Source organism: Lontra canadensis, unplaced genomic scaffold (genome assembly GCF_010015895.1).
Source record: "Lontra canadensis isolate GAN:19392208 unplaced genomic scaffold, GSC_riverotter_1.0 scaffold88, whole genome shotgun sequence".
NCBI classification, from domain to species: Eukaryota; Metazoa; Chordata; class Mammalia; order Carnivora; family Mustelidae; genus Lontra; species Lontra canadensis.
In genome coordinates this window covers 1513280-1538697 of record NW_022631082.1, presented here as the reverse complement: position 1 = coordinate 1538697, position 25418 = coordinate 1513280, and the positions used below count along the sequence as shown (strand labels likewise).

Sequence of the window (25418 nt, the reverse complement as noted above, 5' to 3'; positions counted from 1 at the left end):
GGGCCAGCCCAGAGGGAGTGTGACCGGAAAAGGGACAAGGGGCACAGTGAGGGGTGGGGGGTCTTCCTGAGAGCCTGAAGACGGTGAAGAACCAAGCTGAAAGGCTCTAAGATCTGGAAAGTGGTTGGGGCGCCTGGTGGCTCAGTCGGTTATGCATCTGCATTCGGCTCAGGTCATGATCCTGGGGTCCTGGGATTGAGTCCCATGTTGGGCGCCTGCTTCACTCTCTGACCCTCCCCCATGCTGGTACTCTCTCAAATAAACAAATGTAAAAAATAAATTAAAAAACCTGGAAAGCAGAAACACTCTCCCTGGGTCCTGAGGAAGGTGCGCGGAGGAAGAAGCCCCAGCACAGATAGGGGTGGGCAGCAGAGGCCGGTGGAGAGAAGCCCTTGCTCAGGTAAAGCATCCTGGGATCCTCTCCAACCCCAATGGCCATTCCCTAACACACAGCCAAGGACCCCACAGGTCCCTGAGAATTACCCGACCTCAACCATCTCCCTGCCCCTCCCAGGGCCTGCCTCTGACACGCCTCAGCTGTCATACGCGAGGTCAGGCACCTTCACTGCATCTCCAGCCTGGACGGCTTATGAGGCAGCAGTGCTAGCGAGAGGCAGAGATCGTCGCCCCGTCCCACCACCGAAAAGCCTGCAGGCTGCCCTCTAGGACTGCACGGACGGATGCCCCATGGCCAATGGTCACTCCCGCTGAACCCCGTGCCTTCCTCCTCCGGGGGTCGGGGCGGCTGGGGTGGCTCTTCAAGGTAGCCCGGCACGGGGCCTGGCCACAGGCCCAGACCCGGCTGGCGCGGAGCACTGCATGCCACTCGCGCAGTAATTTCACGCTACGCCGCCCGGCGATGTAAGCACGGAGGCCCAATCTAAGGCAGCACTTCCCAAATGTCACTTGTTTGTGAACACATGGCTGAACCCCAAATTGCTTTTACTATCTGGGCAGTCCCTGCCGGCCCCAGTGCAGTTCCGGCGCCGATGGCACCTCCAGGACAAGCCTGCGATCCTGTCCAGAGCTTACGACTCAATCACAGCTCCCACCACGGCCGGGGCCCGAGGCGCGCACCCGGGCCCCGTGGAATTCTCTGTGCGCTGTCTCACAGTCCCCAGTGCCCCCACGGTCCCGTGAACAAAACCACACACTCTGGGACAGCCCATCGTTCCTTTAGGTCCAAAGAAAAAGTTCTGGTGTCCCGCCCCTTCTCTTTCAGCGGAGCCTGGCGTCTCTGCCGAAGACGGCCCCCCAGAGAAGAACCCCAGCACTCCCACCCCCGAGTGCCTCTCCAGTCTCTGCCGGGCAAAGCCCTGTTCCTGTTCTGCACTGTGCTGGCACAGTGAAGCTGGAGAACTGGGTAGTTAGAAACGTAAGAGGTGAGCCCCTTCGTCCAGACCCGCGCTGCCCACCAGCGGCAGGACGCAAGCCAGCCGCGTGAGTTTCAGTCCAGTCTCCACGCTCGAAATGTGAAAACAAACAGGAGATGCTCACTTTAATGACACATTTGGTTTAACCCGAACTATGCAAACACACTGGCTACATAACCCGCATGAACCACTTATCTGTGGCGATATTTCATGTCCCTGGTGACGCACTGAGCCTCGGACGTGGCGTGTGTTACACCCACAGCTCAAGGCCACGACCCCACATGTGGCCAGCAGCCTCCGTGCTGATCCCCATGGGGGTCACCGCTGCTGGGTCTTGCAAGAAACCCTCCGACTGCCCTGGTCCTGTGCACTGACTCGGAACTGACCAAGCGATTCCTCGGAGGAACCCCCAGGCCCCAACTTGGGAGGCTGGCAGGAAGCACCCCGTTTTCACATCACGCTGGCCTGGCTGGAGGGAGTACTCCTGTTCCACGCGCCCCAGCACCAGGGAGACACCCGTAACTGGACCTATCTGCAGTAGAGAGAGGCCGATGGGCTGAAACCCTGGGCCAAAGCCTGAGCCAGTCTGACGGGAGGAGCGCGTCACCCTCTGGGAAGGCTGTGACAGGGGCCCAGGGCTGCAGTGGCAGTCCTGGGAGGAAGGCCCCTGGTGCAAGCCTGTTCCCACCGACAGCCCCTTCTCGCTGCCTCAAAGTGAGGCCCCCTGAGAATAGGAACAACAAATTCCCAGGAAAAGAACCAGAGGAGTCCTCTTGTCCGCCAGCGATCTCCACGGACAAACCAGACACCAGGAAGCCCTCGGGCCCAGAGAGCAGGGTCTGGTGGGGAAGGTCAGTCCCCGGCCACAGGTCACAGGCTCCGTGCCTCCTCCCGGCTTGTTCCGGGTGAGAAACGTCCTGGGGATGAGTTCACTGAGGATCCCAGAATCAGACGCTGGTGGAGAGACCAGGCCCCCCGCCGAGTCTAAGCAGAGGCCTCCCGGGCCCGGGGCCGAGGGGCGGGCTGGCAGCGGCCGAGCCCCATAGGGACCCTTCCAGCGGTTCCGCCGGCACTCACCTGAGTGGCCACCTTGCCGTAATCAATCCACCGCAGAGTGGCAAAGTTGGTAGATTCTGCACAGTTGAAGCCGTGATTGAACCCGGCATGGTAGCCGTAGGGAAACGTGATCATGAACTCCCCAGCCTCCTGTGTGATCTGGGGAGGGAAAGGCCAACAGGTGAGCCCGGCCAGCAGGCGAGGGGCGAGGCCCAGAGTCCGGAGTGGAGGCTACCGCGCGGCTCCCCCACTGAGGTCAGAGAGGCCGGAGAAACAGTGCGTTAGCAGGACACAATGTCAAGGCGGGGAGCTCTGCCACGTGAGCTGATGGTTCCGGAGCTGTTCAAGCGGCCTGATTCAGCCTCTGAGACAAGAACCCAAACCAAGGAGCTGGGTGTGAGTGACGGGGGAGAAGGCCCACAAGGACCCGAGGGAAGTGTCTATAACCTTCACCCCAAGGCCTGGAGGTAAAGGTGGCGACCCCCCTGGGTCCCCTCCTCCCCTTTTCCCCCACCCCCTTCCCCCCCAGGGTGGCACTGAGCCCATCACCCAAGCACTCCAGAAGACACTGGATCCGAAAGAGGGGTGACAATTAATGGTGGTCCCTGCCCCAGAACACAAGAGGTGAGGCTGGAGGTCCGATCCACAGACGCGGAAACTGCGGCTGCTGGCATGGGAGTGACTCTCAAGTCCTTGTTTTCCGGGGCTGGGAGTAACCAGTGCCCCGTAGAGGAACAGACCACCGGGGGCAGCCCCCCACCCAGCAATCCCCCCGCCGTGAGACAGGCCTCCGTCCCTGAGGAGTTCGTTTCTCGGGTTTCATCGAACGGCTTCGTGCGGACTGTGGTCTTGTGTCTGCCTCTGTCCCTTGGTGTGACTCCCAGGTCCTCTGTCCCTTCTGGTTCCTAAAGGGAACCCCATCGTGCCGGTATGCTGCTGAGTACTTCCCCGTCCTCCTGCCGACAGACCACCGGCTGCTTCTGGAGTGGGGCTGTGGTGAGGGTTCGAGAACGCGGTGGGGCCAGTCTCCCCACAGACACGCATGCCTGCGTTCCCGCGGGGCCTCCTGGCAGTGGCTCGTCTGGGTTTCCGAGAACCTGCCCGGTGGTTTTCCGCGGTGGCCCCCCATGCAGCCTCCACCCCGGTCGCGGTGGCGAGTCCCCATCAACTTTCCTCCTGGCCAGTGTTCAGGGGGCGGGTGGGGTCCCTCCGGGTGAGCTCCGGTATCTCCTCGTGGTCTCGACTGCCCTTCTCTGAGGCCTACAGGTGCCTAAAACGTCCTTTCGCCAAGATCCCCTTTTGCCCCTACTTAATCAAGTTGCTCGTCTTTCTGGCGTAGCTTCGTACGACTTCTCAGGCTCGCTAATCTGTATTTATTTCTCCAGAGAGATGAGCAGCAGCAGCTGGATTCATTTACGTAACCAACAAGAAGTCAGACCCTGCGGGGGTGGGGGGGGGTGGGAGACGTCCCAAAGCCAACCACGGAGTCAAAAATCAATCAAAACTGACACAGCCTGGAGGTAAGCCAGTCCTTAAGAACACGAAGATATTTTTCTTTTCAAGTAATGAATTGCACCAATCAAGGGAAGTCAGTGTGCATTAAGCTATATTTTTAAATTCCTGTCCAAGTGACAGGCGTGGGGGGGGGTGGTGAAGCCCACGCATGGCAGGAGATGGTGAGTGGGGGGTGGGGAGAGAACACTCAGTGTCCCCGAGGCCCCGGCAACGCCCCCGCACGCCACCCTGGGCCCAGCAAGGATTCTCTGGGCCGGCTCCTGCCACAGGGCTGTGTGAAATGAGTGGCTAATACAATTAAAATGTAGGAATTTTTTGTTTCTTTGAAAACATAATTACTGATTTTCTTATCCTTTCTGAGCTGACCTTGGATAGCATCATCTCGCTCTCCCGCCAAGCCGGCTTGCCTGCTCCCCTCCCCACGCAGGGCACAGGCATGAGAAGGGAGCCTCGTGGGCAGGCGTGCACTGTGGGGGTCCCCACGGAGGCCTCCCTCTCCTGGACGGTCGATCCCTAAACCAAGGCCTAGAAGCAAAGTGCTCAGGAAGGCCAGCAAGATTCGGTCACAAAACCAACACCCTGGTGGCTTCGTCTCGAGTTCCGGTGTCTGTCCTCCGTGTCACCGCCACCAACACAATCCCCGCTGGAAATCAGAAGGCACTTGGGACGACGGCTAGGCCGTGCAGCCAAGTCAGAAGCAGCGCAGGGACAGCCAGCAGGAAATACCAGTCACGGAGGAAAAGCCTGAGCGCGGCTGCTTCCCCGAGCTCCAGCAGGATAAATGAGGAAGTCCGTGGCAGATTACGGAAATACACACTTTTAATTATTAAAAAGCTCTGCTATTGATCTGCTTTTTCTTCTAGAAGTAAATACCATTACGAAGACTTATAAGGGGAGCGCAGGAGTCACTCCCTGCCCCGGGCTGCCAGGAATTCCGATAAGGGGACCCCTGCGGACCCAGTTGGGACATTCATCTGGAGCCTGACACTGGTCCCTGCTGGGCTGGCCTCGGCCTCCGCCCTGCAGGCCTGTGGACCGTTGGGGGCCGGGCTGGGGGGGGGAGCCCAGCCTCTGAGAGCCAGCTGCCCCAAGCCAGGAGGCCACCGCCTTCAAGGGACGTTCGGGCATCTCGTGCACCAAGCGCAGTGCCAGGCAGATGGTGCCGCAGCGGAGGGGAGGGTGGCCGCCCGCCGGCTCCTCCAACGGGCCTCTCTCTCCTGGGAAGCGGCACCCGTGAGAATGTTCTCCGCAACCCACAAGCAAGCAAGTACTTCTCACTTCTGGGAGCAATGCTGGGTCTGTCTGTGAGGTTCCTGGTAACTGGTGGTGTTCAAATCAGGGGCCGAGGGGAGGAGAGGGAGGCAGAGAAACCTGCGTTTCTCAGACCACGTGCCGCTCCCTGACAGACGAGCCCGACGGCTAGAGCGAACCCCCAATCTGCACGCTAATGCTGTGGGCGATGTGACTGAAATGTCAGAAGCAATTTCCAATCCACTGACACTCCCAGCAAGGGTGGGCGTGAGGGTCTGGTCGCAGAACTTGCTCCCGTGCCCAACAAATGCTCCTGTAGGGAGACCTGCAGGAACCAGAGTCCCAGGAAGGGCCTCCTCTCCCGACCTGCCTCCGCTACCCAGACCAGAGTCTGCTCTGGCCTCTCCAGAAAGTTCCGAACAAATCCCTCTGGTCCAGACCAACCTGGGGATGCAGGCCTAGACCTTCCCATCCAGGAGGCTTCTCTGTAGGGAAGGGACTGCCTGCAGCGGAGAGCGGCTGAGCCCCACTCCGGGGCAGAGCCTCTGACGAAGGCCCAGGTCTGGGAGCTGGCCTTCCACCGCCGCCCACCTCCCTACCCCAACTCCCCAGCTTCAGGCCTCATTCATCACAGCCTTTGCGGAGGACAAGCGGAGCACCCCCCAGGGCAGTAAACTGAATGAGTTCGCAGTCTTCACACTGCGGGAGCACCACAGATTTCTTTTCCAAACAGGTATTTACTCTCGCAAAGGACATCTGCAGTGGGCCACGGGGTGCAGCCAGAGAGCAGGGCAAAAAGTGGGGGTCACAGGCACTGCCCAGTTGTCCTGTGGCTTCCCAGGAAGTCTGTGGGAGCTGTCCCTCCAGTGCAATCCCAGCCCCGTAGGACCCTGCAGGGCAGGCGGCCAGCAGCCGCACTGGGCAGGGGACTGAGAGTGGGAGGGGGTGGGAGTTACGTAAGGCAAGACCCCACCCGACTCTCCCCTCTTCCATCCTCACCCCCCACCACAGCAGAGCTGAAGGCTGACTGCCCAGCCAACGTGCCCCTCCCTGGCTTGCCAGTGTTCTTCTAGAACCTTCTATGGGCTTAAGAAGCCAGTCTCCCGGGACATGGGTGGTCCCTTCAGCCGGGGCCCTGGCTACCCCTACGTACCCGGCTGAACGGGATGCCGTACTTCTTGAGGATGATGGGCGAGATGAGGGTCATCTTGTGCCGCAGGAAAGCATCACAGCCCTGGGAGCTCCCGGGAAAGAACCCTGGAGCAGAAAAGACGGGCATCAGTCGGGCGGGCGCAGCTGAGCAGGCCTACTGTGGGCAGCGTTCGCCTCCCATCAGGCACGGAGCACGGAGCCATGTAGCCCCCAGGGAACAAAGCGCACAGGAGCCTGCCCAAAGCCGTGTGCTCGGCTGGCGGCAGCGACGGCAGCCCTTGGGCCTCCGGTGAGTGAGCCCAGAGCCAGGAGGGGCCGTGGCCATCTGTGCAACCGAGTGTGCCCCCAAGTCACAGATGGGGTGTGGGCCAGGGCACAGCTGCACAGGCCACCCCCTCTGAGCACCCCACACACAGCACCCGCCGCACTGCACGTGCCCAGTCGCTCAGCCAACGTAATGGTGCAGCAGGGGGAGACAGGACACCGAGACGGACGCTCTCAACCTGGGAAGCCATGGGCAATGCTCCCCACACAGCCATGGCTGCAACCAAGAGGATGAGAAGCCTCCTGTGCGGGCCCCAGAGAGGGAGACTCCGGCTTTCGGCTGACCCTCCGAGGCCCGCGGCGCGGCGGGAAAGGAGCAGAGCAGCCTGACCCCGGCTGACCGTCTGCGACACATGAGATGCGAGTTCACATCCGGGTATGCTTTCTGTCTCACAGGGCAGACCACACAGCTCGTTTAAATCAAGGTTCGTGAACGTACAGAAGTCAGACCATCGGCTCTATCTGCTCAGAAACGGTGTCTGGCTAACGTAGTTCAGGACCTTTCCCAGTCACTTCCTGGCTAAAGCTCCCAACAACGATGTGTAGGTCTCAAGGTTAAAGAAAAGCCCCGCGATTCCACGCAGAGGTGCTGGGCCCCTCACCCGAACCATCACTGAGAGGCAGCCAGGGAGGGCTCCCTTCAGGACCGGGCCCTGGACACAGCCCGCCCGGGGACCCTCCCGGGAGCCGACCCAGACCACGGGCCCCCAGCCTCCGGGCCAGAGCACACCCCTGGAGGCTGGCCAGCTAGAGAGGGCACGTTTGCACGTGTGCATGTGCTGTGTGTGAGCACAGGGCCCTGCCCACACGCCCGCTGGGGGAGGGGGTGGGGGTCGGGAGACCCGCCAGCAAGGACACGACTGTGACTGCGAGGATCTAGAAAGTGCAAGGGATTACTGAATCCAGCAACTTTTCTTGGTGCTAAAAGCGTTTCAATTAGAGTTATGGCCCCTGCCTCCCGGCCCGCGGCCTCTCTGCAGTCCCTCTTTTTAATGCACAGTTTAAGTGGCTCTCATTAAAGCTCTAATAAAGGCGCACATTTTAAGTGATTAGCACCAATCGCGCGCCGACACATTAACGCTCTCTCCGTGGGCTCCGCAACTCTCCCCGCGAGCCCATTTGGAGCTTGGCTATTCATTTTCCATACTCATTGCAAACTCATTCCATCCATCTCAATAATGGAGTCTGTGACGCATGCCCCCCAAAAAGTTTGGAAGGGACACAGAGGAGGGCAGTGACTCACTTGCCCTAGAACCTCTCCCATCCTCCCTCTGAGGAGGGGCGCAGGGGAAGCAGGAGGCCAGCCCTCCCGCCAGCACCACAGCTCCCCACCCTCCCCCAGGGCAGACAGCCTCGGCCCCCCTGCCAAGGACTGACTTCAAGAGTCCACGCTGGTCACAAACAGCGATGGGGAGGCCCAGCCCCTGGCTCGTCCTCTCCCAACCCCGGCACTGAGCACCCTGCTCGTGCCCAGAAAGCAAACCAGGCCAGACCCAGGGGCAGCAGGGCCTCGGCTGCAGGAAGGATGTGGGGAGCAAGCCAAGCTCCAGGGAGAGCGGCCACGGCCCTGAAGGACCTCAGTTCTAGCTTTTCTAGGCGACACTCGGTCGTCCAAACGCAACACTTTTCTTTTCTAGTAGAAAAGGCACAGAGTGGAAGAACACGCTAGGTGTGGCTAGCTGCAAAATCCAGGGGGACGCTAAAAGCAGAGAAGCAAGCAAAGGGGGGTGACGCCAGCCCTGTGGTCACCAGAGGGCACCCACATAGACCACTCCATGGCACTTTCTTCCGTGGCTGTGGTGGAGTGGGAAGCTCAACAGTGGCCCCCCCCCAAAGATGGCCGTGTCCTGCTCCCCAGAACCTGGGACTATGTTCCCTTCCATGAGGCAGGCGGTCCGCAGATGGGATTAAGTGCAGGACCCTGAGATGCGGGTCCCAGCGTCACCACAGGGTCTCCATGGAAGTGAGGCAGGGGAGGCCATGTGACCACGGGACTGGGCCACAGGCTAGAGCCGGTGCCTCTGGAGGGAACAGGTCAAGAAGCCTGAACTAGAGCCTCGGGAGAAGCCAGCCCAGCCCACACTGGGTTCAGTGGGGCCCCTGACCTCCGGACACGAGGAATGAGCCTGGGGGTTAACCTGGGCTCTTTCAGAGCAATTTCGGGTTCACAGCAAGACGGGGAAACTTGTGCCATTTGGAGCCTCTGACTGGTGATTTGGGACAACAGCAACAGGAAAAGAAAACGATGGGGAAAAATACTTTTCAACTTGTATCTCAAAATTGATATTTGTATTCTAAATTTGTATTTTAAAAAATACATCGGGAAAACATTTTAATTTGGTTTTTACTTTAGATCTTAATAAATAAGAGAAATGGCTCTTGGCTAGGACTGTAAGTGGCATTTCTACAGTGAGAAGCATGGTCCTGATATGGGGGTTCAGCCCTGCCTGTGAAGACAGAGCCCGGGTTTCCCACATGACAACACCGCCGGCCTCGAGGCTGGGCGAGCCGGGCCTGGGGCTCTGGCCCCACTCTCTGACAAGCTTCCCTCTGTCCTCGTCCTCGGAGAATCAGTGTGTAGCAGGCGTCTGGTGAACAGATGGGCAACTAGCATAGGAGCCCCATTTTCCAGAAAGCGCCATCATTTCCATCTCCAAAGTCAACACCGGCAGGGGAAGAGCACAGTGGGCATTCCTTGGGGGAGGCATGAGGAAGGGACAAAGGACAGTGGCAGGTCGTTAGGGAGACTGCGCCAACGCTGAGTGATGGCTTCTAGATTTCGTGGCTGCCAGCAGGGAGGGGTCAGGCTGCCTGCCACTGCCACCCAGAGGGTCAGAGTGATCAGATGGCCCCTGCGCTGTCCTGGCAGCTCCCGGACATCAGGGCCAGATCCCCAACTGCCCCGCCTGCCTGGGGGGCTTCTGGCCAATGAGAGCCAGACTCTTGGGGCCAGCAGGGTCTCTTCACATAGCCCCAGGCACTTACAGCCACCTGCCGTCAGAACAGAGCAATGCAGGAACCCCACCAGTCCCTCTGTCAGGATGGTTGGGGGCCTCAGCATCACCCAGTAGGGTGTCTGGCTTGTCTCCAAGGATTCCATGACCTGAGGGCCTGCCTTTACCCCAAGTGGTCACTGCCCCCTCTGCAGACACAGCCCGGGACCCTCTCTAACAAATTCTGTCAGCCCAAGAAGCCCCCAAGGGGCTGGTCTGGAGGGGCCATCTGCGGAGGAGCCCGGGAGCAGGCGCACGCGCACGAGCAGCCCGCCGGTCACCGCGCAGCTGCGGGGCATGAGCGAGGGGCCCTGCACCAGACTGCTGCTTTTCCAGACCAAACACAGACTGTAAGGCCTAGAGGAGGCTGTGACACAGTGCCAGGCGCCGGGGGCGAGACAGAAAAACGCGGGCCCCCCCCCCCCCCCCCCCGCCCGGCCTGCTGGAGCCCACAGTCACACCTGGCAGCGCCGTGCTCACAACCGGGAAGAAAAAGAGTTTAAAGCAATGGCCTCCTGTGCGTCATTCACGAGGTGACCAGCCCCATAGCGGGGGCGGGGGGGGGGGGTAGATCTGATGATGAGTGGGACAGGAAATGGAAAATCACAGTGACGGCTTCCAGCACCCACCACACCCAGAGATGGAAACTCGCACAGAGAGGGTGACCCAGGAGCATGGGGCTGCCACCCCCTGCCCCCACCCCTGCCCGCCCGGGGCCCAGCTCCCCACCCGCCCGGGGGCGCAGACACATACCGATGGCCAGCCGCTCCAGGCGCTTGCCGTGCTCCGGCGGGATGGCGTACCTGCGAGAGAAGGGAGGCCCGTCAGACGCGACGGCACATGGGGCCGCCGCACATCCGAGGGGCCCCGGGGTGGCGGCCACAGCCTCAGAGCAGAACTGAACCACGGCCGCCATGGGTGCTGTGAGAAGGGGCGAAGGGCAGCGGGAGGGTGGCAGGGCAGGAACCCACACAGCCAGCCACAGTCCGCGGCCTCCCTGATGGCCTCCCTGGACACCAGGCTGGACATACTCCCCGTTCAGCAGCGCTAAAGCTCTATGAGGCTTAAAAAGGCAAACCTAAAAAAGCGAGCCCAGGATCAGAGCTGCAGGGGAGGGGCTGGAGGGCCCCCACGCCCCCCCACCCCCTGCACCCCTCGGCAGTCTCCTTGCCTCCCACGCCCCCAGCCCCAGGAGCCTCCCAGGAAGAAGCCTCAGGAGCGAGACACACTTCATTTGTCGCCACTCCCCACGGTTTATTTGTACACATTTTACGTCTGAAAGATTCCTGAGGCCCCGTCAGAAGTAAGAAAGATGGAAGGTGGACGTTTGCAAACAGATGAAGCCAGAGGGACACCCCGCTGATGGCTGTGTATGGAAGCTGGCGTGCCGGGATGGCGGGGACTCTCTCCCGGAGGGGACAGCCTGGGCAGGCAGGGCCGAGCAGCCCCACCCCAGCTGATACGCCATCCCGGACTTGGAGGAAGACGGGCAGAACCGGGGTGTGGGTCCTTAACGCTGAGCGCAGGCGTCTCTCTGTCCCAAAGAGGAAGGGACACAGTAAAGACTCCATCTCCACAGCTACTGCGGCACCCCAAGCCCCATCGGGGAGAAACTCCAGGGCCACACTTCTCGCCCAGGGGGGATCCTGCCCCCATGGGACTCAGGGCTGTGTCTGAGGACATCTGTGATTGTCATAACCACAGGACAAAGTGCTTCCAGGGCAGAGGGGGTGGGTCGGGGTGCTGCTCAGCCCCCACAGCGCCCGGGGACAGCCCGCAGACGACCCACCCCACGTCCACGGAGCCGAGGGGAGAGACCCTGCGTCAGCACACCCAACATTCTAGAGCAAGTCCGATGTGGGGGCGCGTGGCACAGCACACCCTCCATCCTCCCTCTCGGTGCGGGAGGCAGGATGGGAAGAGCCGGGGACCGGGAAGCCGGCCCAGACTCTGCAGCTGGCTCAGTCCATTCCAATCAAGAGGGTGATTAGTGCTTTTTAATAAAATAAAAGGGGGCAGGGGCAGGAGATAAGGCAGTCTCTAATCTACCAGGATAAAAATAATTAATTTCTGGGCACACCGCAGGGCCCTGGAGGAGACAACCCAACACCTTCGATTCTGTGCTCACCGGAGAATTTTCCACTGTCTGAACAAAGACGAGGTGACTCTTCTTTAAACAGCCTTTTATCACTGACGTAAGGATGATAAAAGTTAATCCCAATCCCAAGCACCTTTGTGGGATTAACGTCCCCCCAAACAAGGAAATGAAACATTCCGGTCCTTGTGGGAAGATGCCAGAGGACGGGAGAAACTAATTTACGGCTCCAAGGCTGTGATGATTAATGCAATATCCCCGGTCTACAATGCTGCTTTCACTTAATTACCGCCTGTAATTGGGAGTTGTAAAGATAAGATTAATTGAATCTGGTGGATGTTAAAAGTTTAATACGTCGGAGCGTGGCTCCTCTGTTATCAGAAAGCACAGGCCGCTGGACGCCGGGCCAGGCGCTCAGAAGAGCGGCCCCTGGAGGGTTACAAAGGATGGCTGGACGCAAAGCCAACAGCCACAGGGACTTCTGGGCTCCCACAGCCGAGGGAAAGCTGCCTTCCCGCCACGTGGAACAACCCAGAGACAGCCTCAGGGTGCCGAGAAGCCCCAGCACCGGCAACATGCCCCCAGCCCACACCCCGGGGCCTCGACAAGATGCAAGTCTCAGATCTCAGGGGAAGGCGAGCGGAACCAGAGCACGGGCTCTCCCGACACACAACGCTGAGCGAGCCCAGGCCGCCTGCCCAAAGGAGGGGGTCAGTGAAGGCTCCCTCTACGGCTCCTTCCAAAGGCTTCGAGAAACTCCAGCCCTGGGGGCTATAGGTTCCCACGGAGCCCTCTCTCCACGCCACGGCCCTTGGGGCGCCCTGGGAGGCCCCGCACAGTGGGGGCCCAGGTGAGCCTCCCAACGGGGCTGGACATCCGCCCCTGGAGAAAAGTCCCCCCCAGGCCCCATGGGACCCCTACAGCAGAGCCATGTCTGCCTGGTCACAGCCCCATCTTGTGTCCCACCACGGGCGGAGACGTTCCTGACTCTCGGGTCCGGCTCTGGGGGAAAGAAGGATGCGCAGGGCCATGTGGGTGGAGCCTGTCTGCTCGCCAGCCCCCGAGGCGGGAGCATCTGGCCATTAGCGAGCGAGTTCTTGGGAACATAAAACAGAGTCGGTTTTATTGGTCACCAACGTGGGGGCAATTTATCTCCCTCCCCAGGAACTCTGTCCCCATCACAAGGTTAAATATCACGGCCAAACTCACTCCATTCGGCTGGCCGGTGCGCCCCTCTGGACATGCAGCCGCAGTCGCCGGTGGCAAAGCGCTCCTGCACAGTGTCCTCGGCCGGCCAGTCTCCCCAGATCTCTGGTCCAGTCCATTCTGGCGGCCAGAAGGCAGCTGCCCCGGCCCCTCTCCCCTCCCACTCAGCCCCAGAGCCCTCTCAGAACCTCCCTCCCCTGGTTCTCCCCATCCCTCTCTCAGCCAGTGTCAGGAAACCCCTCTGCCAAGGCTAGCCATCAGCCCTGATGCTGTCCCCTTGGTCCAATAGCCCGAGGCCTCCCCCAGGGCCAGCCACGTCCCAGCCTGAGTTGGCACCAGACAGCTCCTCCCCCAGGCCCGGGCTGCCCCTGGCTGGCCCTCACTTCAGGACAGCCCGAAGGGCCCAGAGGGTCTGCGGCCCAGCACCCAAGTCACGGTGGAACGATCTGGAGAAGCTGGATAAGGACGTGGGCAGAACGATCTCCAGAATGCGGTGAGCGTGAGAGGGCGAGCAAGCCGGAGGCTTCCGAGAGCAGAACCAGAAATGGGGAGTGCAGGGGCGGGTGGGGAGGGGCAGGGAAGGCCGCAAGAGGAACGGGCACCCGTGAGGGCCGCTCAGACCCCTTGCTTGTGACTGTCTGAGGGAAGCATCGGCTACGATCAGACACACGGTGCGTCCTGGTCCTGAGGTCAGCCAGGCAGGAGTCTGGAACGTTCCCCACAGTGTCCCTTTGGGGTCTTTATCTCTGTATTTCACCAGCCCTGCCCCTCGGCACATTCTCTCTGCTTCAGAACACTCCACACTAAATACACCCCGGCAACAGTAAACCAGAAAGTTCCAGAAAAGTTGGCACTGTTGGAACGGTAGCCCTGGCCACCTCCAGGTGACCCTGCAGGGCTGCAGCTGGACCCGACAAGCTCCATAACCCCGGGTTTAATGCTGTGGAATTGCCCAGAAGGCCGGGAGAGCCAGATTCAGGCGTCATTTGCCAGAAGCCCTTTTCGGAAAGGCAGTTGTCTGCAAGCGTCGGGGGTCTCAGGGAGAAAATAAAAACAGTTTTAGATTAGGAATAAGGTACACGGAGGCAACGGGAGAGACCAGAGCCCCGGGCACCGGGCCCCTCAGGTGAGGACGTGCGGCACCCCGTCGTTCAAAGACCACCACTGTCCAGCCATTTCACAGTTCAAAGGACCGGCCAACCGGCAGGAACATGCGAGCTGCCAGACCCACACTCAGGCCCCGAGCTCCTGAAGGAAGCGACACCCAGGTCTGGGGAGGGACCAGAGGCACTGCTCCAGGACGGCGGGCATCCCCCCAGCCTTCCCTGCTCCCTCCTTTACACTTCGAGGCACTCGCAGGGCATGCGTTCCCCCCCCCTTCATCACGGCTGCCCCAAGAAGGCAAAGCTGAAACCCTCAGACGTGCCGCAAGGCCTGGGTCCAGAGCAGTGCGCGATAACACCCCGGGCCCTGCGGCCTGACACATGGCAGGGGCTGACCTGTCTATGAGTGCAGCCTGGAGGCCGGGGAGCTGTGCCATCCGGCCGTCCCTGAGCTACACATCTTAACACTGACGCCAGAGGGCACGCGGTCTCACCAGCCCTGCGGAGGCCAGGCCTGAGTCTAAGCTGGTGGCAGACCCACCTTGGGGACACCGCGTGGCCCCAGAAGAAATGCACGTGTCCCAACAGACGCGGCGGGCCTGATGAAGACACTCCAGGGCTGGTGGCAACCAGGCGGCTGGGGGGCTGGACAGGGCTGGGCGACTAAAAGGAGAGGCGTCCTCTGCGGCCAAGGGACAGGCCGCTTCCATTTCACTGACCCACAGGCCCGGGAAAGTCTTCCTGTCCGCCGGGAAGGATGCTATTAATAGTGTCATTTTCTTGGTGTTTTGTTTATTCCCCTGGAATGGCTTGATGGATGTGAATAATTATCAGACTATAAAAGCCAGCAAATGTGCTATTTTCTATCGCTCTAAATCATCAAACAAATAAAGTGTGAAACAGCATTTTTGAATATAATTTTCCCCTCTAATGGCTTAGAATTATTATCAAGAACAATGAAAATAAATAAGCAAATGCCTTCTGAGTTAAAAATTAAATGAGTGTGTCACGAAGAGGAACACAGACCATCTTGGAGAGCAGGGACCTGCTCTGGAGCCATTAGTTATGAAGACGAGAGCAGCAGGGCTCTGGGCCGTGCAGGACCCCTCCAGCCAGAGGCACGAGTGCCCGCGGCCACCTGGCCGGTGTCGGGGGGGAACAGGATGTCTTGGATGAGGGCAATGGGGTACCCTGTGAGCCCAGCTGACCCCTGACAGCCGCCCAGGACCCTGCATGTCATTGCCCGACACAACCCCCATGGGGACAGCCACACGGAATGGCAGAAAGGCTGCTGGGGGGCCGGCCTCTGCCTCGCCTCTCCTGGGCCACAGACTGGCGACGCCAGAGGGACTGCTGACTCTCAGAGCAGCATGGACACCCGCACTCATGGGACAAAGGATGAACAACGTGAGACTCCGCCAGAAGGAACCCCACCCACCACACGGAGCCCAGCGGCTGCTCCAGCTGGCCACCCCTCATCTCCTTAAACACGCTGGCTGCCCCAGGCTGCAGGGGCCCGTTCCAGGTGGACTCCGGGTCCCTTGCCAGGAGGGCAGCATTTCTACAGTATGTTCTCCTGCCCGCTGCCACAGTAACAAGACTTGCTGGGGGCCAAGGCTCTCAAACCCCAACCGCCCTTCTCGTGAGGCCCTGCAGCCCCCGCTGGGGCCCCCACGTGGAACCGTCTTGCTGGGAGTCAGGATGTGCAGCACTGTCTTTTTTTCTCCCCAAGACTCATGCGACTCTCTGCCGATGACAGTCCCCCAGCCTGACAGCTTCCGCTGTATGAGGCTCCCAGCGACCAAGTGCCGTGATGAGCAGAGACTCATCTCCCCGGCCTTCCTCTCTGTTGAGGAACGTGTGCCAAGAGCGGGGGTCCAGCCAGGAGCCCTTTGGAAATGTCAGCTCAGCCTGACGCGTGTTGGAGGGTGAGGAAGTTAATTTCACAGTGTGTGCACAAGGCCTGGGCAGACAGGCCCCTGGCCGTTTAACACGCTGTAATTACGGAAACAGAAACAAGAAGGCAGAGGCTACTGGAAGTGCTGAGACCATGTGTCGAGTCGGAGGCCACCTGGCACGAGCCGGCCACCCGCGCAAGCCCAGGAGGCCACGGCAGCTCCAAATGCCAGTAGCCCCGCCAGGGCCCCCATGTGCCGAGCGTGCAGAAAAGCCGTTACTGCTGCAATCCTCAAATATGAAGCCCCACCTCGGCCCACCGCCCGCACCTGCTCCCGCCACACGGTGGCCGGACAGTTCCAGCACACAGAGCCGTGGTCTGGGCGGGCCGAGCAGAATGACCTAGTCATGGAACGGGCCGCCCCACAAGCCTCCTGGCTGCCGGGGCACCATCTCTGAGCCAGTTAGTGGAGCACGAGGGCCCAGAGAAACACAGTCATGAGTGGTCACCCCTCATCTGAGCCACAGCAACACATCAGGTGACTTCTGTGTCCAGCATTTCACATACGGCGGGTAAGTTAAGCCTCACTAAATCTATTAGCAACACCCCAGCTCCATGGACATGGGAGTGATGAGTTCATCCCTGCCCAAGTTTCTAGGCTCAGGGCCACAGATGCACTTGGCTCTTCAGTGTCTTCTGGGCCTTGAACCAAGGCATCCATCGGTTAACATGAGCTCTGTCAGAGGAACCAGAAACCTGCAGATAACCCCTCTGGAAAAGGCACCAGGCCCCTGTGGTTTTACTAAGAGCCCCACAAAACCTTCACACTAAAGGGCTGTGCCCGCTTATGCACATTACTAACAGGAAGATCAAATGCTACTGAACTCCTTCTACAAATCTGGCATATTTTTGAATGAATGAATGAATGAATGAACAGGAAACCCTGTCACCAACACAGGACAAAGACACACAAGAAAATGCTAGGCCGTCTCTCACAGCTGCCAAGTCCTAAATTAAACCTTGGAAAAATCAGACAGCGAAGTGTATTACAAGACCAAGAAGGACTTGTAACCCTCAGGGTTGCAAAGACAGCCCAACAAACAAAACTCTGTGTAAGGTTCCAAGCCACTCAATATGAAAGCTCTTAGCCAACTAGGACTGGGAGGGACCTCCCATGATGAGGCAGGAGAGGCATTCCGGGAAGTTGGGAGCAAGGCAAGCTGCCCACTATCACAGCACTCCTCAGCACCATACTGAAGACGCTAGCCGCTGTCACAGGCCAAGGAAAAATGATAAGAGGACAGTAACGACTAGAAGGGAAGAGACAAACTCTTTCATGAACAACACAATGTTTGACTTGGGAAAGCGAAGAACAAGCTGGTAAATGAAAGAACGAAGCATTCCAGTAAGGGAGCAGGACAAACCACCGGCGCCAGGACAGCCTCACGTCCTTTGCCCCAGAAAGACATTCACAGCGGGCCACGAAGCCCTCTAGGGTAGACTCTGCCCTTGTCTGTGGCCTGAAAGCAGGAGATGCTCCCCACCAACGAGGTCAAACACAAGCCTGGCCGTGGGCCCACCAATGACAGAATCGCAATCTGACCCAGGAGAGCCGATGCACAACTCTGCAAAGCAGGCGCGGCCCGGTAACGTCATCATTCGTCGCCTCTGAGCAGAGCAGGAGACCCATAAACGCGTTTCGGAATGCCCCCTCCCCTGTGACCCGGTCCCTTAGGAAATGAGGTAAGGGGACCAGCTGGTGACCTGACCTAAGGACCGGCTGACTTCAAGACTCAGTGTGGTGGGGGTGCTAAGCTGGGTGTGGGCCGGGGGGCCTTATCGTGATGGATGGAGTGTGAAAGGAGACTAGTAATAGTCACACAGAGCGGCCCAGGTCATCCGGGGCCAATGTCACCCCACACACTGGTCTGGAGAAACAAAAGACATTAGAAAAACCAGCCAACAAACTGACTTGCCTTTAAACCCCGAGGAAAGGCGTGCACAGACCTGCACAGATGGACAGCCTGGGAGCCCCACTCCCACAGGGATAGGAGGAAGAGGAGCCATTACCAGCCCAATCCACCCGGGAGGGGAGAGAGGACCTGGCCTGGGGACGGAGGGGACTCTGGGACCCTGTCCCAGCTACTCCAGACAGAACCCAGAGCGCATTTCCAAGTCCCTCCAGCCCAGGGATAGCCCCACGTGGCCCCTCTTAGTCACCGCTGCACCGGGGAGCTCCGCCTGGACTGCACAGCCCCCTCCCGGAATGGGCGGCTGGAACGGTCTGACAGCAAATGGGCGCCTGCCCAATTTCTATTGAGAAATCCTTTTTTTTTTTTTTTTTGAGATTTTATTTATTTATTCGACAGAGAAAGAGGCAGTGAGAGTAGGAACACAAGCATGGGGAGTGGGAGAGGGAAAGCAGGCTTCCTACCAAGCAGGGAGCCCAATGCAGGGCTCGATCCCAGGACCTGGGGATCATGACCGGAGCCAAAGGCAGATGCTTAATGACTGAGCCTCCCAGGTGCCCCAGAGAAATCCCATCTTAACTTCCAAGGAACCTCGTCCCACAGAGTCGGCCCCTCATTTGTCCCGGTGCTGGGGCCCCTTTATGCAACAAACACAAACCCTCGCTGTGGAGATAGGATCGGCAGAGGACCGGGGTGGCTTGTTCCCAGGAAAGAGCCTTACCGAGCCACGGCGGTTTTATCTTTAATGGATCGTTTTACGGGACAATAGACAATGGAATTCGGTATCTGGCACAAGCAGTGTCAAGGATTTCAAATAATGACATTTTTATTGAAACACACACAGGAAATAAACAGCGGACACCGGGAGTCTCCAACGGGATGACCGCGGCGAGGATGCCGGATGAACAGGCCTCCTGCACGGAGACAAAGGGATGGCGTGGGCAGGAGGGGAGGCCGAGGCCTCTCACGAGGCCCTGGGCCCCACCTGCCCCGGCACCGGCCCACGGGAACGGGGGATGCAGGGGGTCAGGGCCCGGCTCACACGTGGCCAGCCCATGTTAACGAAGAGAGACACTTCACAAGGTGAGCGGTGTCGAGCCTGCCATTAAATGTTACCAACTTGGAGGCATCTGATCCCAAGCCCCAGTTTATTTTAGACCTGGGAATTATTTCTGTTACAGGATGGGACTGAAAACGCCAAGTCACGTGCGTGCTTGTTTTTGATGTTTTTAAAGCTCTGGGAGGGGGTGCCTTTGAGGCTTCCAAAGGCAGGCACCGAGGATGGGGCACCCAGGCCCAGTGGCAAAGGGGGCCCCGGAGCCCCCAGTCTCCCCCTCAAAGAATTGGCCTGGATTCCCACTCATAAAGCGAGCTGGAGGTGGCCTCCCATGGCGCCCACACCCCGGGCCCACAGGCCAGCTGCCCTGACCCCAGAGCTCCTTGGGGCGGCATGTGCTAGAGCGGGGACGCCCCCTGATGCACTGGCGTTGAAACATGCGTGCCATGTGAACAGGCAAGAACAGGGACAGGTCTGGAGAGCATGAGAACTCGGAAGGGACACGGCTGAAGACTTCGCTGTCGTCTGCAGCTGAGAGGCATTGGACAGGCCAGTGTCAGCCACCCCACGTCGTAGCTACACGAGCCCAGGTCACAGCTACGAGCCGGGTGGGACCTGGGAGGGGGGTGGGAGCCCAGCCAGGAGGACATCTTCAACGTGGGGGGTGGCTCGGGTCTGCTAAGTGATTTCCCACGTCCTGGACACGTTGGCATTCGTCGTCACACACACCCACGGACAGCAAGGCCTACGGACCCTCATGCGGGCACACACTGACAGGGAGGCCCCGTGTGTCTCTGACGGACCCTCTTAACTACAGGGCTGGCTCCGGGGAGCACAGAGCTCACAGAAGCCTTACAAACAGGCGCCCGGGGGCTCCAGCTTCCCCGTGTCACACTACGCTGATAATCTCAGCATGCCATCCGGGAGGCCAAGGCCACAGGCCACTCAGGGTCACTCCTGGGGTCAGTCCAGGCCCTGGCACTGGTCAGCCGCGCTCAGCATCAGGCTGGCGAGAGCAGGCAGACCGACCCTCCAGGGGAGGCCCCTAAGGGAGGGCGCCAACAGGTCCCGTCCTGGCGACTAGGCTGGGCGGTGTCCCCCCGCCCCGTCTAAGGCCTCCTGCTGCTGGGCCAGCGTGAAGGGTGAAGGGGAAGCCCATTCCCAGCCAGGTTTTTAAGCCAAGTAGACAAAGCCTTGCTCTCTCTCCCCTCCCAGCTTTGCAGGCCTCTCCCTTCAGCCGACAGCAACCTCACTAGCAGGAGAGAAATTTGCCATGGAAACCAGACCCTGCACGCAGCCCCCGAGTGGCTGATGGCTCATCTGCGGTACCAGGTAGGGGCGGGGGGAGCGTCTCCTGGCCGGGCTGGCCTGTCTCGGCAGCGGGAGGAGGGGTCCCCGCCGCCAGCCGCAGACGCAACCGCTCCCGCTCCCAGTCCCGGTCCAAACAGCGCTGCCGGGTGGGAGGATCCCAGGGCGGGAACTCATGCCCAGGGGTGACCTTTCCGACGGAGGAACCAACAACTTCTCAGAGAGCCGGTAAGAGAGAGGACTCGAGCTCCTCGCCTGGCCCTCCGGCCCGGGAGCAGGAGCTCGGGCCGCCCCACAGCCAAAACCCTGCGTCTCTCAATTTACTCCGTGTGCGCATCACCACTCTTGGAACAGAGGACTCCAAAGTTCGGGGCCATGGGCTCCTGCCAGACCAAGCCAGCGGGGTCTACGTCTGCGAGCGGCAGGGAGAGAGAAGAGGAGGACGCCCAGGGGAAAAGGGCACCAGTCTGACCTGTGGGCCCCGGGCCCCTAAATCCCAGCCCGCACCCGCCCTCCCAGCTGACGCCCCTCTTGCTGGAATGTGTCTGAGGGGAAGAAACCATCCACCACCAACCTTCTAGTCCCACAGTCCCACACCCCCAGCCTGGCTGCCCTCCCCCTGGGCCCCTCTCCACGGACGGCCCAGCTCCGTCTCCTCCCACTGGCCTCAGTCCTATGGGCTTCCCTGACCTTGGCTGGGGGGTGCCAGCCACTGCCCAGCCTGGGCCTGCTCTGGGGTACAGACCCACACCGTCATCTCCCGTCCTGACAGGGGGCGTTAACACCGGCATGGTTCATGCTGAACCCAGAGTGCACACTCCATCGGGACATGAGCTGAGCCACAAAACCCCCTTTGTTCGGCACCTGCCCCTCTCCCACCCCCCCGACCTGTGGTTGGACAGTGTGTGCCAGGCTCCCAGGCTCTAAGTGTGGCCATGTGACCAGGCACTTGCCACCAAGAGGGCAAGAGAAGCCTGGGTTGTACCTCCTATGTCTGCCCATCCAAATTTCTGCAACACGTTTGCCCATCTTGCCCCACCTGGACACCCAGGGTGACCTCCACTGAAGCCACACACTTCAGACAGCAGAGCATCTGCCAGCCTGGGTCCCCACGTTCCCACCTCTGTCTCATACAGGAACCCACCAACCTCAGCGTTCAGCTTGGCGGGGCTTGACTCAAGGACCATTCTGGGGACCCTGTAAGAAAAAGTGTCCTGGCCCTCCCACACCTTCAAGTCCAAGCCACCTGTGCCACCTGGGACAACCCTGCTGCTAAGGCTGACAGGCCACCGTCTCCCAATTCGAGGGGCAGCATGGGGCAGTGGCAGGGAAGGTGGGCCAGACCCCAGACCACCACCCCCAAGCTCCGTGTTCCTGAACAGGTGTCCGGCCAGCCTGTGCCTCCCCTCAGCAGGGGGGAGGCGTGGGGCTGCACCAAACACCCCCACGGCCCCCACCATCAGGACTCCTCCCTGTGCCCCCCCGTGCAGTACAGGCCGCGCACACGAGCGTCAGGCAGAAATTTTAAAGCGGCGCGCGCAGCGGGCCCCACGCGGACAAAGCCCAAACGCCCATCGCCCGGGCACGGAGGAACAGATGGAGGCAGAGTCGTACCGCAGAAGACCCTACAGCCACGGAAACAAACGACTCTAGCCACACGGGACAGGGTGGACCTTCCTCCCCAGCTCCCGGCAGAAACGCAGAGTAAGGATTGTCTTATCTGGACGGCGCTCAGACCCACACACCATCCAGCCACGCGGCCCGGGCCACAGACACACGCAGGAGAAGGGCCCAGAGAAGCAGAGACACGAGCCCCATCAAGTCAGGAGGAGGGACAGAAGGACGGTTGTTAGCTCTGGGCGGGGAGGAGCCCTCGGTGGGCAGCACGGGGAGGGGGGTTCGTTTCCCAGCACTGTCGGGGTTACGCGGGGGTGACTGTGGTCATCCGATAAATGGTACATACAGACCTATCTTCGCGGGCTGGACGCGTTTTGTGTGTTCTCTGCACCACACTATAGTTCGCAACGTAGGCGACATGACAGACATGGGTCTCAGATGCCCGAGATGCCTACGCCGAGCCCCTGCTCACAGGGACTCTAGCGTTCCCCTGGTGCTGCTGTGATGGGTTTTTGCTATTATAACCAAGTTCCCACCTCAGGAGACCCTGATACAGGGAGACTACCCTGGGTGGGCCTGACCTAAGCAGATAAGGGGCCCTTCTTCATGTCCAAGGTACCAGTGGGAGGGGATCCCAGGCCGGCCTGAGGTTGGAGGGAGACACACGGCAAGCCCTGAGTGACCTCCAGATGCCAACAGGAGCCCAGGGCTGGCAGCCAGCAAGGATGTGGGGCCTTGCTCCTACCACTGAAAGGAACAGCACTCTGCCAACGACCTAGATGATCCCGGGGTGCACCTTCCCCGGGGCCCAGAGGCACCTCGAGTCCAGCCTCTGAGAGCTTCAACTGAGGTGCTAGCGGGCCCATGCCTCAGTTCTGCTCTACAGAACCGAGAGCAAAGAAATACAGGCCACACGCCCGCTGGCTGCTCACGCAGCAAGCAAACCCAGCCGCCTCCACGCAAGGTCAGGGGAAAAGAAACAGATCAAAAATCCCCACCCGGAGGGGCGCCAGGATGCTCCCATCTGCCACCATGGGCACTGGGCGCAGGCTGCTCTATTCACGGCTCTCTTCCCCTTCCCAATTTGTTTTTTTTTTCATTTGTTTTTTTTTTTTTTTTTTTCAGCATACACTTCAAACAGAACAACATGGAAACTGGGAAGAGTGACTAAGCAGGGGTGACACCTGACGGCCCACCTCAGCCAGGGGACCGAGGCAACTTCTGCAGCGACAAGCTGTCTCCCAAGATGCCGTCAGGAGAAGGACACCTGCCTCGGGGGGTCTTCCTCCCCAAGCCCATCCCCCCCAGCCCATCCCTTCCTACCAAACCCCTGCCCTATCCCGCACGCCACCATCAAGGGGCGCCAAAAACCAGGGAAGTCTGAGAACCGGTCCCAGCCTGGAGGAGCCCAAGGACACGTGACGACTCCGTTGTCACGTGGGAGCCTGGGACAGGGTCCTGGGACGGAAAAGGGACACTGGGGGAAACTGAGGAAATCTGAATAAATCGAGGACTTTGCTTACTGAGAGTGTAGCGACACGGGTCCGTTAACCGCGACAGGGTCCCAGCCCGAAGGAAGAGCCCAGCAGGGACTCGGTGGGGGCGAGGGGGAGCGCTTGGACCAGCTCCTCAGCAGTGCCATAAAACTAAAACAGTTCTAAACACCAAAGCCTCTTTTCATGAAAAGAGCATGCCGCCCAAACAGCGGGTAGAAGGGCCCGGGACAACCACGGGAGGCACAAGGAGAGCGCCCCACAGCCGAGCGTTTGCCTGGGGTGCGTTGTGACACCCAGACCCCCATTCCCAGACCCACTGCCCTCCCCCAGCACCCCCCAACACCCCCGCCATGGGGCTGCCCACCGTACGGGCTCCTGGCGAGGCGTCAGGCCACCCGCGATGCCAAAAGAAGCCCCACTCCCTCTCCCTGGCTTCTTGAGAAGAGCATATGGCGAGATTTTTCCTTAGCAGAAGGCTGACCTTCCTCTGCTTAGCGTGATGTCAAAATCACTCTGCATTCCCCGAACAGACACCGCCCGCCAGCAGGCCGCGGGGAGGCGAGGAGCCAGCCCACAGGCACGGATCCCACCGCCCGCCACGTGGAGCCCCGGGGGGGGGAGGGGGCGGTGCCCCAAAACACGCCAGGTTTCCGGGGTCCTCTGATCCCCGCCAAGTGGCACCCAGCCCATGCTCTCACATGGCACGCGGTGTTGCCAGACCAGCGCCAGGCGATTAGACTTTCGGGCGTGTGACGCCGGAAGAAAGGAAGCAGACACACGGAATGGTCTGAAACACGCAGTGCAAGGCACCACGCCGGCAAACTTCTCCGGAACGGCCTGTCGTACTCACCGCGGTGACTAATGACACCGTCCCACTCTCGCGGTCCGGTGACACCTGATGCCCGGCTTGCGACGCGAAGGTCTCACCGGCATCAGGAGTTCATTTTCCAGGGCTGAAATCAGCTTTCGGTTTTGCACTACACGCTCCGGACAAGCAGGATGCCTGTGGTTCTGATCCAGATGCTGGGCCGAGGGCTCTGGGAAACCCAGGAGGGGACCCGGGGGGCTGACCCGGCTATCATTCCCGCAAGCTCCCTGCGCGGCCCCCAACACTTACTCCTGTGCCCTGGAAGGGAACACTGGGCACACAGGTCAGGCACACTGGAACAAAGGACATTCGGCTCTGCAGCTGCGGTCCCTGTCCCAAGAGGAGACTCTGCAAGGGGAACAGAGGAGACACTCCCTGCCCGCCCCCGGCCCTGCGCACCCAGCAGGGAAGCCGAGCGCCACAGCGGGTCCCTCCGCAGGCAGCCAAGGTACCGAGCCAGAACCAGCAGGCCGGGCAACTGGGCCTCAGTGAGTCTAGCTCAATGCTCTGGGGGCCTCGCCTGGCCATTTGGGACAGTGGCCATCTTCCTGCAGAAGGGGGCTGGGCCCCACCGGGAAACTCTACCCGTGGCATGTTTGGGGCGAGACTGGACTCTGGCTGGGGCTGCAGAGCTGGGCCACTCTGCAGACGGATGTCGCATGCTTCAGAGCACGGTCACGAGGCCCCAAGAGCAGGACTCCATGGCCTGGCGCGCTGACTCACACACTGAGTGACCCACCTGGCCACCTTCTCTGTCCCTTTTTAATCGTGAGGTTCTGACACCTCCTGCCTCAGTGAGCATCTGCTCTCAGGGAGCTTCCTGCTCGGAAACACTCCTTCTGTTGCCGCCTCCGCGCAGGACCCGGGGTTGAGGCGAGCATGGCCCGGCCAGGTTCCCCTGCCTGCTAACAAGGCGCAGACACACAGCTTCCCTTCCGGCAGCCCGGTGGGTCTTTCCCACCCAGCCCCCCCAGGCGCGGCGGTCACACTGAGCCATCATAGGGCTCTGTCCCCAGATGCCCAAATGGGGCTTTGGCCCGGGGCAGGGGGAGGAGAGACAGTGTCGATTTCCCTCCTGCATCTTACGCGGGTGACAGGACACGGTGCAGGGAAGCTGAGTTATTAAAACCAATCTGT

General features: G+C 60.2%; 1 protein-coding gene across 3 annotated transcripts in view; it reads right to left on the bottom strand.

Moving 5' to 3' along the window:
• KDM4B (lysine demethylase 4B) overlaps positions 1–25418 on the bottom strand; it is a 130850-nt gene that overhangs the window by 44460 nt on the left and 60972 nt on the right. For 2 of the 3 annotated variants that reach the window (XM_032883664.1, XM_032883665.1), the window contains exons 7-9: positions 10418–10467; positions 6349–6452; positions 2451–2588 (exon numbers count right to left, since the gene is read on the bottom strand). In XM_032883664.1, coding sequence (XP_032739555.1) covers positions 2451–2588; positions 6349–6452; positions 10418–10467 — 292 coding nt within the window. Of the gene's footprint in view, positions 1–2450; positions 2589–6348; positions 6453–9315; positions 9366–10417; positions 10468–25418 lie in introns of those variants that run through there. The other variant, XM_032883666.1, reaches the window with a different exon arrangement.